Here is a 13,334-nt window from a genome sequence, read left to right on the forward strand (position 1 = left end):
ATCCAATCACTTTATTTTTTTTGAACATTATATTCTTCCGGACGAACAATACATCCCCACGCCCACAGTAAAGCCTTCCACAATAAAATTATAAATAGGCCTTCATTGCAGCTCAAGCTATTCACTGCAAAACACCAACACTCACTTACAAACACTATAACATTCCCAACTTCTTTTTGCTTATTACAACCAATGGCTGCAGTGACAAGCTTGGTAGCTGAAAACCCAGTTGTGATTTTCAGCAGGAACATTAATTGTCCAATGACTCACACAGTCAACTCACTCATAACTGGGTTTGGGGCAAACCCTGTGTTGTACTATCTTGATAGGATGCCCAACAGGCAGCAAATTGAGAGTGCACTGGCTCAACTTGGTCGTCAGCAAAATCAACCAGCTGTGTTCATAGGGCAGCAATTCATTGGTGGCCCTACTGAGGTAAATAGTCTCCTCTTAAGGAATGAGCTTGTTCCACTGCTATTAAGGTCTAACGCTATATGGGTATGGAGGGGAGCTTAACTTTTTTCACGTACGTACGGACACTCAATAACAGCTTGTTAAGCAGACTAGCTTCAATAAAAGTCTATGTTTTTGTTTTCTTTTTTCGGTGGGGTTTTCTCTAAAATAGTTCTATAATGAAAATGAGAATGGGCATGGATTATGTATGCTATATATAGAGCCACTTTGACTTGTACTAGTACCATTAATTATTAGTATTATATAAAGATCACTTGTAGTTTTCCCTTTTTGCTGAATAATATTATGAGTTATTAGTATTATTATTGTTGTTGTTCTTGCCTGTGCTTCTTCTTTCTCTTCCTCTTCTGTCCTAGACCAGTAGAGAAAAATGCAAAACTAGGCTACATAAGTTTGTCTCTGATGAGAAAGTTCTAAATTGTATTGGAGAACCTACTAATTATCAATGGCTGTAGCCTGCATGCATTAGAGTAATTGATTTTGACCTCACTCGGTCGCACCTGCATTCAGAGAGAGATTGAGACACAAAGAGAAGCAACTGGCAAAAGAAGGTAGCTGCAGAAGAAATCTGCATAAAAAGCATAATGAGAAGCCAAGGGATATATAAGTTTTGTCGTGGAATATGATAAAACGTAGATGGTGAACGCAGAAAGTGAAAGGATTATGTATTCTTTTCTTTTCTGAACAATAATACATAAAAAGACTAGTAGTCTAATACGTGCGCCTCTATAAATATATATATATATATACACACACACGCTTCTAACTAATACATCCTTTAAAAATGATATTGTATAAACACATATCACAAAATAAATACACAAACACACACATGCGTACACATTTGTTCATACGGAGTTATGTATACTTTTGCTATTTTGCTTGAAAATGTGTGCAGAATTTTTTATATTTTGTGAGAGATAATTAAACTAAAATTATAAAAAATAAATTCTTCATTAAAATTCTTTTTTAGATGTTTTAAACATTGTACATTTTGTTTATATACTACTTTCTTTCGTATAAAATTGAATAAACCATATGTTATTAAGTAGTTGAAAGATCTATAAGTTTTATATAAAATAAAAATGAATTTTATTGTGCACTTATGTTGTATTTGTAATATATTTAGTATTATTCACGTGTCATGAGATAATTTTTGCTTTAGTGAATTAACCTTTTAAACATTTGAATTTCTGATATTTTTATTTACCACTCACAATACTAACAAGTTTATGGAATACACTATGATGCCTAGCATATATACTAATTATTTGACCCACAAATAACAAAGCACTACATTGATCAAAAACCATTTTAGGAAACTATCATTCCAATCAATATCTCAAAAAACTCTATCTTCTTTTCAATTGATATCTCACATAAATTTTGCACTCTTTCTTATCCCAAAGATCAAAAAATTTATTACTAGAAATATAAGGAAAAAAAAATGTATTAGAATCACTAAAGAATAGTCATGTACTATTTTCAAAATAATAATGAATTAGAGTGGGTATTTTTTTACAATTTGTATAATCTATTTATAATCTCATTATTTTTTATGAGATACTATAATTTTTGTAACTTTTTTAAAGTTCCATAAAAAAATTTTTTTTTTTTTAGGGGGGCCATATAATATATTTTGGGAGGCCAAACTATTAAAAGTTTTAATTTAAACAATAAATATATATAAATTAATAATTTTGGGAATAGGGGTCCATGGTCCCCCTTAGTCCCTACATAATTCCATCCCTGATAGCATTCATGCATTACCATGCTTAATACAAATTTAGTCAAATCTGATACAAAAAAATAAAATAAAAACTTCACTTTTCGAATTTTATTTAAAAAAAAACGCTATTTAAACCCCCTAATCGGCTTAAATACTGAATTCTAATTTATTTATTCAATTCTTAATCTTAATAGTTATCAATTAATCAAGGTTCTAATCACAATGTTTGATGGTTAAACATATTCAAATAGTATAGCACATAGATCATAAAAACAAACACAAACACAGGCAGCTAATATTCACAAAATGATTGAAAACCCTAAACAGTACGTAAAAACAATTAGGGGGCAAATCTAAATTAGCAAATTTACTATATATAGAAGAAAATTGTTGAAGTACAGATGATATTCACACAACTTCCTGTACCTGAGCTCCCAGCTCGCTCATGCTAGCAATTGCAAACTCGTGTCTTGTGCCTTTTAAATTATTCGTTGTACACGACAATATGCCACTTGCAAACCAATCTGTCAAGCATTCCAAAGCTCCGTATAAATTAAAGTGACTTCTAATTAAAATAATTTTAATTTGCATCATATCAATTTCTATATAATTGGCATGATAACACCATGCATGTCGAGTAATCCATAATTCCTGAAATAATTCATCTAACGCTGTTTGGCGGGTTTCAATGTTGGCATGTAATCAAGGGCCTGGTGTAGCGTCCAACATAACAACAGATGAATGAACATGGTGATCATCTGATCACTGTATATAGGAGTTTTTCCCTCTTGTATTTTCATTGTCTCGCTGGCTTCATTATTAGCAAGCTTATTTGATCCTTAGTTCTTTACTACTGAATAGTCTAAAGCCTAAACCATGGGCCTATATATATAAAATGGATTACGTGACTCCCACAGTATGTCAGGGCACCCTTTATAAGGTGTGGAGTTAAAATGGATTAGATGGCAGAGAAGCCCATCCTATCTTATTTGGGCTTGAGCATGCATGGGTCGGGTTAGGTGAAATTGAAAAAACTCAACTCAACCATAACCATAAAATGGGTAAAAATCAAACCAACCCAACTCAATAATCCGTCATTACATGTGCAAATAAGTAAATGTCATCGACAAAGAAGACGTTGAAAGTCGGTCTATTCAACCGAATTCGGGAATGGTCCAAGATTAAATCAAGCATAAGAAAAAGGCTATTCAAACAAATTATGATAAGATATAGCCTAAAGGGATAGGGGCATAATTACGAGTTTACAACAGGATAGGAACTATTATAGGACCTAAAAAAATCCAAATAAGACAAAATTAAAAGACCAAATTAAGTTTTGCTAGAATGGTTTATAAAAATAATATAGTTAAGTGTATTTTAGTTAGTTCAACTAATAAAGTCTTTAATGATTGAATAAGAGATTTGGCGCTTACACCAAAAACTAATTAATATCCTAATCTGATGATAAAGAGTTATCATTAAATGCTGACGTCATAAGTTGAAATCTCTCAAAAAATATAGTTAAATATCAATTACCTAATATATAAAGATTTTTGTCTAAGAAAAAAAAAAACTTTATATATATATAGACACAAACATTTGGACAAATCACGATTAAATTATTATTTTGTGTATAAGAATTAATTTAAACAACAAATTATCATTGCAAAAGAATTCCTAACAGGTTTCAAAAGTTCCCCTATACTGAATTTGGGTTTCCTAATATTATCTCGGATCCAATGCCATTGTAACGGGTACCTTGGTGCACACGTGACCACATGGTCTTAGCTTGGGACAACAAAATCAATAGCTTGCTTCCACTTTTAACTTTGTTTTTAAGCGTGAAGGCTGGTCAAAGTATGCGCATGTGTGTGTTGTTTTGGTTCACTTTTATCTTGGTTAAAAAGCTTATACTTCAAAATGCATTTTTACTTTGTTGAAAAATGATGAAGTTCCAAACTGCCATCATTGACATGAGAAAAACTTTGGGTTCAAAAACAATCACTCTGATCAAAATGTCATCACTCAACCTGTTTGTTTCACTTTGAACAAAATAGCAACATTCATTTCTTCTCAACCTGTTTGGGTCACACATTGATAGGTTTAAGAATAAGAGGTACATTGATGTGAATGGGACTCTAAACTCTATGACTATGAGGCTATAAAGAATCCCAAGTAGTCCGTACTCATTGGGGCCCTTGAAATGGAACAGGCCCATCTGTGTGTGATCTGTAAAGCCCGGAGATCAGATTAGGGACTATCATGTGGAGGCCCATGTATAACCTAGCCCTTTTTTTAACAATGAAACATTTTTTGTCCCCATTTTGATGGATTTTTTAATAGTGAAACTGAAAGCTGCTTATTATTTCACCTTCCCAAAATGTGAAAAAAAAAAAATTATTAACCCCATATTATTCCCTAACCATCATCTATTCCTCTTCCATTTAATGACTAATGATAAAGTCTTCAGTTATTTGAGTCTTTTGTAAGTTTTTACTTTTCGAAGTGACCATTTTTTTATTAAAAAATTTATTAAACAAATATATAAAATAAAATAAAAAAACGTGAAACGATCTCCAAATCCATCCCTCCAAAAGCCTTATTTAAGCGAGACAAGTACTAAATTATAATCATTTTGTTAACATAAATTTAATAGTTAAAACTTAAAAGAGAGGCTAAACAATATGTTTTCCAAATTAACACATTCCCACAATTAAGATCACACAATCCTCATATGATTTAGGGGTGTTCATGGGTTGACTTTAGGCAGATTTTTGCTCCACCCGTCAGTTAACTATCTCTCCACTCGCTCTATGCTCAATGAGGGTCAATTTCACATAATGAAACTTGCTACTAATCGACAAAATCAAAAATTAACTATGAGGTCGTCGGTCTAGATTGAGCAGTTAGATTGGGTTTCACGAATCTATGGACACTCCTAATATGATCTAAAGGATAATTATCCAATTTTGGGTGTATGGAATGATGTGATAATATTATACAATACACTTGACAAAACATATATAAAGCACATTTTAGTGCCAACTTTAATTTGGTTAGCGATGGTGAATGATCTTATTCTTAGGATCATAATGAACCATGCAATCATCCTTGTACATGTGATGCAGTGCAGCATATAATATAACGTTCTAGAAGATTCAAAAGGGTAGGCGCATATGTTTTCGGTACACCATAATTATAGCTACCAGCTTTGCATACCTGCACTAATGATTCAACTCCCTTTCCTTTCATGTCCTTACCTTATTGTCAAAAAAAAAAAAAAACTTTTGGCCATTGCAGTCCTTTTTCTTTCTTTTTTGGATCCAATTTTATGGCATAGGAAACCAAGCTTTTAGAAATTAATGTCACAAATTTTTTTGAAGCACTATATATGGTGCATAATTGTGAAAAAAAAAAGTTGAAATTAGGAAAAAAAACATTCCCATTTAGAATCAACTACTTAGGTCAACATAATATAAGAGAATATATTTTAGGTACCAATAACCATCCCTGGTCCTTGAAACTTTGAACTTAAAATTGGTACATTTGTATATAATCATTAAGCACATAAGTAAAGGATTTATAATTAATCTATCCATCTCTTTCTTGAAATTAATTGACTAAAAGGAGGGGAGGGGTTGCAAGTATATATACCAAAAGCTAAAAGGGAAGAGATAGTGTTGGGCCAGTTGAATTGGAAACTCAAAAATATCATATGTTTATAACCATTTTTAAGGAGACAAGTTCCATTAATAAATCTTTAGAGGCCGCCCTGTTCTCAAAAGACTATCACACTTTGACTTACTGATAGAGTTTTTTCTCATAGAATATAATAAGACATGGCCTTATTCAAATACATTGATAAAGCTTTTGTCCAACTCTTTTTTCTTTTCATTTAAAAAAAAAAAATACTTAAAGGGAACAACTGTCAAATAGGTGAATATAATGAAAAATGAAAGCTTTAATGCAGGATATAGACAATAACTGAAGCTTGAGGGGACATGGATTTTTTTTTTTTTTTTTTATTACAAGACAGAATTTCTACTCTATCACAATTTAAGTATATATATATATATATATATATATATATATATATATATGAAACTCCCTCCTAAAGACTTGAACCCCAACCCTTGCCCCTTACTCCCCCACAAACATTTATACTTGTGGAAGCATTTATTAACAGGATATGAAAGTATCTTTGGGAGCTTTCCATAAAGAGCTAGACTTTTTTTTTTTTTTTTTTTTTTTTTTGAGAATCAAGAGCTAGACATTATAACTGCATTAAGTTGCATGTCATTTCAAGAACCAGTTTAGAACTTTAGAGAAATAGAGCCCAATTTAGCCAAGACCATTTAGTCCAAAGTACTTTTGCCTTGTTTTGGTTAGGTGGATTGCACACTTGCATTCCAATTTGATAAAGATAGTAGGAGATACAAACCTATCACAGAAAATTGTTTCAACTTGAAGATATTACTTAATTTTTTAAAGAACCTAGCAAAAAAAAACATTATTGCACATAATTACATGAAGAAATATGCTCATGGATCTAGCTAACTCCACGTTTTGAAGCAATTGGTCCACATTGAAGTTTGTATGAATAATTGAACACAGAAGAATGGGAGTAGAAGCGTCAGAGAAAAAAAAAAAAAGAGGGTGGAGCATTAAGGGTACTCAATTGCAACATTTTGCACCCACCTGGCTCAAGGCTTCAATTCATTGCAGTGCTTTGCAACTATATGAGAATAAAAATTAAATGGACCACCTGCCAAACTTTTTAAAAAGGAGAAGAATAAAAATATAAAAATGAAAAGAAAAATCTAAGCCATTCTTTTGGCTGCCTGTAATATAGGTGCTAACAACTTTATAAAATTAAATAAATAAATAAATAATAATAATAAAACAAATATTTTATAGAGAGAAAGTTGAGAAAGGGCCTATGATGAAATCATCATTTTTTATTTATTTTTTTTTTTTGGTAAATATGATGGAACGATATTAACCACATGATCAACCATAAGTTTTATTGATAACCTAACAGTCATCCAGCAACAAAAGGGAAGGAATTGATGGGGTCATCATTACCATTCGATCGATGCAATCTTATGCCATGATTAATCCACAGTTGTCGCACTACAGGTACATACACTAATTTTGTTACATAAATTAATGGTTTGATACATATATTTATTCATTTATTTGTATGTTTGCGTGTGTTAAATAATTTATCTGTGTGTAATATTTAAATTAAAGTAAGTAAATGTATTATATGAAAATTATTACTAATTTATCTATGTATATAGTATATTATATGTGTGTATAGTATTTAAATTCAAGTAATCTAATGTGTACTCAACTGGCCTACGTGCATAACACATCTATAATATCAGTGTGTTATTTTTGACCAAAAATGTATACTTGGTCGTCAATTATACAAAAATCAACATCAAATGGGAACCGTGCTCTTGGTAAGTTTCTCAAACCCCAACCATCCCCGGGATTAGTGTTTATGGCACAGAAATGTCAAAATCAGCAGCATTTGATTGTCTGCATGCAAGTTGCTTTTTTTGGTGTGTGGGATACAACCAGGCCAGAAGTTAGTGTTCACACAATTTCACAAAGCAATGAGACAAAGTTCTGCCCTTGAGGTTGAGGCTACACAACATTTTCCACACGTATTTTTCTTTACCTCCGATAACATTTGAAACTTTTAGATACGTTAACATTTGAAATTTTAAGGTGTCTGCTCTATAATAATTGTTTTTTATGGTTTGGTTAGGACACTGATAGAATTCTTTTTTTTTTTAGTGAGTTTTGGCTTTTAGGTTGGATGTACAGTGTTTCTCATTATGACATGTAATCCAACGCATCCTCTTAATTTCCACTTTAGTTAGCTTTACACATAATCTAAACTTAATTTAAGCTAATCTTTTTGTAGGTAGCTTTCACTTGCCATGATTATAGACCCCAAAAGCATTGCAACCCTTCAGGATTCCTGCAATTTCTCTTAACAAAAACCATGTAAAAGGAAGGTCACTCCCCAAGTCCCCCCCTACCTTTCACCGAAAAGTGCATGCACACCTGCATTGTTTCTTGACTTTAAGATTAACCACATTATAAACACTCATTAAGGTATGTTTTAAAGTCATCATGACCACCCTTTGATCCAACATGGGTTCATGTGGCACTCAAGTTTCACCTCAGTGTAGCTTTCTTTCCAGAGAGAAGGTGGGAAGGGTGGCCTTAAGGAATAACATTCTCAGTCTTGGTTTGAAACTGAAATGAGAGAGTTTGTTAAGAGAGTTCCATATTCTTCTTGAAAGAGTGACACTTGTTAGTGGGGTTGGTGGTGCAGAACTGTCAGTGGGATTTTTCAGGCCAGAATTGCTACTTCTTTTAAGATATGGGTGTTGTTACTGTTGGTGAATTGAAGCCAAGCATATCAGGAAAGAGGTCATTTCGTCCAAGTTCCAGTATAAGGCATGCCACAGAATGGTAATCTTCTCCTTCTTGACTCTTAACCTCTGCATATTGTAGTTTAGTTTCATTCTATGCAATGTTTTTCTACCACTCATAATGTAGCTAATTGATGGTTGCAAATTCAAGCATGAAGACTTTTCACCATTACATTCATATTTCTTGTAATCCTTGAGCTAGAAATACCAGTAAGGTATAATACAAGAAAGTGGTTTAATAAATCTCTAATTAGTAATGCAAAGTGCTAGAAATTGTAGCCTAGAAGTTAAACAAAACAAAACATGGGCTGAAATTTACCATTTCCTTCATTCTCTAACTGTCAATAATATTTTACATGTGATTGAATTGTTGACGACCCCAAATTTTTAGGACTAAAGCTTGGTTGTTGTTGTTATTGTGTGTTGGTAATATTTTAGAATTTAAGTTGAATCATCGTTTTCATAACGTTAGCAAAGATGGCAGATCTGTGACATTCAACCACAATTTGGGGTCTGAAATGTTGAAATAACTTAGTGTTCTGGATTTTATCAGGTTACTGTCACGATTTCTTTTTCCTGTATCTTGAATAGTCAAAACCTGATGGATGAACAAGAAGCTGAAAACAGCATCTTTTTGGGATTAAATTTCCTGGAATAGAGCCTTTTGGTAGGTCAGACAGTTGGATAGGCTTCAATTTTCATCAGCATAAACCATAGCCCTCCAAATTTATTGCTACAGCATATAATAGTAAGTACCGAGTATGACAGATCAACTGAACTTGATCTTGAAAACCTTTTACTCATAAGACAGTGGCACGAGGCTGGACTGATTAATGTCTATATTCCATTCTGCACCGAACTGGAATTAGTGTTTGCCGGGCAATAATTTTGTGCAATTTTACTATTGATGAGTCCAAACACAAGTACGGACAGGTCCTACAGTATGGTTGGGTCATTGAGTATGACATGCCTTCTAGCTTTACATGGAACATAGCAAGCATGGGCTGCTATCTAATTAATCCAGAGGGACCCATATGGCTCCCATCATATCTCTACAAGTCAGTAAATTGGCCAAATTGTTTTTAATGCCAAACCATAACCACACCACAAATTTCAAGTCAACTTTTTACCATTGCAAATCGCCATATCTAACCATATTGTCTAGAGCACTGCTGCTCCAGTGACTCCAGTCTCACTCATTTTGTAATAATTGAGTCATAATTTTTCCCTATCTGGGCCATCCAAATCAATCATATAATGAAGATGGATCACACAGTCCTTAAGTTAAGGTAACTACGGTATAGGAACATGGGAATGGAAGTTTATGGTAGGAGAAGCTCCTGCAAGGTTTCTAAATTATTAGCACTAACAACAATGTATGCAGACAAGTATTTCTTTTTCTGAAATTATTCTCTTTCTTCAAAACTACTTCATCCAGTTCCTTTCTTGCAGGCCAATATCTGATGTTTCTAGCGATCTTACTGTCGAAGTGGGAGCCTCAAGCTTCGCACTTCATAAGGTAAGGATGGTACAACATTAGCAATACTTTACAGTTTAGGACAGTTTGTGTTGTACATAAACCCTTTTTCACATTGTCATTAAATCTTGAGACTCCAATATTTGTACTTCTAAAATATTCAAAATTACATAAATTATCTATATGACACCAGTCCTGCATTCAAGTCCTTTTCAAGAGAATTTCAAGCTGTTTGGTTTAACTACCCGTCCACCAAGAACAGATTTAACTACAATTAATGAAACAACAAATTATTCTTGATAATTACAATAATTGCATATAATTAAGTTATACGGTCCTGATTTTTTTGCAGTTCCCCCTAGTTTCTCGGAGTGGAAGAATACGAAAATTGTTGTTGGAAGCAAAAGAATCAAAAGTTACACGCATAAATGTCCTTGCTGTTCCTGGTGGACCAGAGGCATTTGAGCTAGCTGCAAAGTTTTGTTATGGAGTAAATGTTGAGATTACACTCTCAAATGTGGCTATGCTACGTTGTACAGCTCATTTCCTGGAAATGACTGAGGAGTTTTCAGACAAAAACCTGGAAAGTCGAACTGAGGCATATCTAAAGGAGATGGTGCTCCCAAATATATCAAGCTCAATAACTGTTCTTCACCGATGTGAAAGCCTATTGCCTATAGCAGAAGAGGTCAACCTAGTTAGCAGGCTTATCAATGCAATTGCAAGTAATGCATGCAAAGAGCAGCTTACCTCTGGATTATTAAAGCTTGACCATAACTTCCCTGCAAAAACTATACCAAACATGGAACCAGAAACACCGGCAGACTGGTGGGGAAAATCACTCACAATGCTTAATCTTGATTTCTTCCAACGGGTTCTGACTGCAGTAAAATCCAAGGGTCTAAAACAGGATATGATTTGCAAAATTTTGATAAACTATGCCCATAATTCTCTTCAAGGACTTGTTGCCAAGGACCCCCACCTGGTCAAAGGAAGTCTCTTGGATTTGGAATTGCAGAAGAAGCAAAGAGTCATTGCTGAAGCAATAATTAGCTTACTACCAACACAATCAAGGAAGAGTCAAGTTCCAATGGCATTTCTTTCAAGTTTGTTGAAAACAGCAATAGCAGCATCAGCATCTACTTCCTGCAGATCGGATTTGGAGAGGCGAATTGGTCTGCAACTGGACCAGGCAATTCTTGAAGACATCCTAATTCCTGCAAATTCACATGGAAATAACCACAGCACACTTTATGATGCAGATTCAATTGTGAGGATATTCTCTATTTTTCTGAACTTGGATGAGGATGACGATGAAGATAATAATCACTTGAGGGATGAAAGTGAAATGGTATATGATTTTGACAGCCCTGGATCTCCTAAACAGAGTTCAATTCTCAAGGTATCAAAGTTACTGGACAATTATCTTGCTGAAGTTGCACTAGACTCAAACTTGACACCGACAAAGTTCATAGCACTAGCAGAACTGCTTCCAGATCATGCACGTGTAGTTAGTGATGGATTGTACAGAGCTGTGGATATCTTCCTAAAAGTAAGCTACTTCCTCTCTCTCTCTCTCTCTCTCTCTTAATGAAATTCTGAAAAAATCAATACTTGCAGTTAGATTTTTCTTTGCAAGGTTTTGAGCAACAATTTGTGCTTCCCATTGCAGGTTCATCCAAATATGAAGGACCCTGAACGCTACAGACTTTGTAAAACAATTGACTGCCAGAAACTATCCCAAGAAGCTTGCAGTCATGCAGCACAAAATGAAAGGTTACCAGTGCAAATGGCGGTCCAAGTCCTTTACTTTGAGCAAATCAGGCTTCGGAATGCTATGAATGGGGGTCATAACCAATTCTTCTTTGGTACAATCAATGGTCAATTCCCACAACGTTCAGGCAGTGGTGCTGGAAGTGGAGCCATCTCACCAAGAGACAATTATGCATCAGTGAGAAGAGAGAACCGAGAGTTGAAGCTTGAAGTTGCAAGAATGAGAATGAGGCTAACGGACTTAGAGAAGGATCATGTGTCTATGAAACAGGAGCTTGTAAAAACCCATCCTGCCAACAAGCTATTTAAATCATTCACCAAAAAATTAAGCAAGCTCAATTCCTTGTTTCGGATTAATAGCATTAAGCCTATAGGAGGTAAGGCTAACTCAGAGAGTCGATTTCCATTTCAGAAGAGAAGGCGTCACTCAGTTTCCTGACTATGTATAGTGTAAAATAAGCAGGAGTGTATAGTATATCTAGTGTGGTTGTGTCTACTGTCAGATTGATAGTTTTTGAGTGTTGATTCTGAGTTGCTGAGTTCAGTGAGATCACTCCATTGACTTCTCCATGGAGCTTTGAAGGCAGGCACTCAATCAATATTGTATTCAAAAGGTATGTCCGAGCGTGTGAGAATTTTTAGAATATTGAAATAGAATCTTGAAGAAAATCTTTTGTAACATCAAATTTTTTCAAGGTATTAGTTTCACTAGCAACTCTTCGTATCATCCATGCTTCTCAGAAATGTTAAGAGCATTTTCTGTGGAGGACTAACATCATCTTTGTAGCATCACAATTTTCAGCTAATGATGCAAATTCCCTAATGTTTTACAGTAAAATGTTTCCTTTTGTTTTTTTGGATGAATGAGAAGATTGTATTGCACCAAATGAAAAGAGTACAAAGTTCAAGTGACAACACCTAATAGCAAAACTGGAATTCCCCATACACAACACAAAACTCTGTTTTGGACAGAATTAGTAAAATAGCCATTCCCTTCAATTCTCCTTCTAACTTCCCATTTGATCAAGTGAAGGATATTTTCATAACATTAATTCTTACTTGATGAAGCACACCATTTCTATTGTATCCTCAAACAGATAAGATGCAGCTTGTTGATTAGTTGAATCTCTGCAAATTGAATTTAGTACTTGTATGTGTCGGTGACAACTGACAAACCAGTCAATGAGACAAAACACCATGGCTATCTCATCCTTAACCAAGGTACAAGACCTTTTTAGATGATTTACTAAACCATGTGTGGACAAATCAGAATTTGTATGCACAATATCACATTTTTAGAACATGTATAAAGTGAGAGGAGTATAGGACAAATCCAATTGCTTTGAAACTGTCAAATGCCAAAAGTGCAAACATGCTCAATTGTATGGGAATCCAACGAGTAAAAGGTGAGACAAAAAAAGAGAAG

The 13,334-nt window shown here is 34.0% G+C and overlaps 2 protein-coding genes across 5 annotated transcripts; both read left to right on the top strand.

Annotated features, from left to right (window-relative positions):
* Window positions 1-192: 192 nt before the first annotated feature.
* Window positions 193-516, top strand: LOC115970434 (monothiol glutaredoxin-S6-like). Its single transcript, XM_031090071.1, has one exon. It carries the CDS (start codon window positions 193-195, stop codon window positions 514-516), a length of 324 nt encoding a protein of 107 aa, XP_030945931.1.
* Window positions 517-7,920: 7,404 nt separating this feature from the next.
* LOC115972306 (BTB/POZ domain-containing protein At1g03010) lies at window positions 7,921-12,633 on the top strand. 4 transcript variants are annotated; one of them, XM_031092545.1, is made up of 4 exons: window positions 7,921-8,698; window positions 10,111-10,177; window positions 10,488-11,687; window positions 11,808-12,633. In XM_031092545.1, the coding sequence occupies exons 1-4, from the start codon at window positions 8,607-8,609 to the stop codon at window positions 12,345-12,347; spliced, it is 1,899 nt and encodes a 632-aa protein (XP_030948405.1). In that variant the 5' UTR covers window positions 7,921-8,606; the 3' UTR covers window positions 12,348-12,633. The 4 variants fall into 4 exon arrangements, with proteins under 4 accessions (XP_030948405.1, XP_030948407.1, XP_030948406.1 ...); XM_031092547.1 differs by lacking the exon at window positions 7,921-8,698 and adding an exon at window positions 8,714-9,947; XM_031092546.1 differs by lacking the exon at window positions 7,921-8,698 and adding an exon at window positions 9,953-10,034.
* The last annotated feature ends 701 nt before the right edge of the window (window positions 12,634-13,334 follow it).

Source organism: Quercus lobata, chromosome 12, assembly GCF_001633185.2.
Source record: "Quercus lobata isolate SW786 chromosome 12, ValleyOak3.0 Primary Assembly, whole genome shotgun sequence".
Taxonomy (NCBI): domain Eukaryota; kingdom Viridiplantae; phylum Streptophyta; class Magnoliopsida; order Fagales; family Fagaceae; genus Quercus; species Quercus lobata.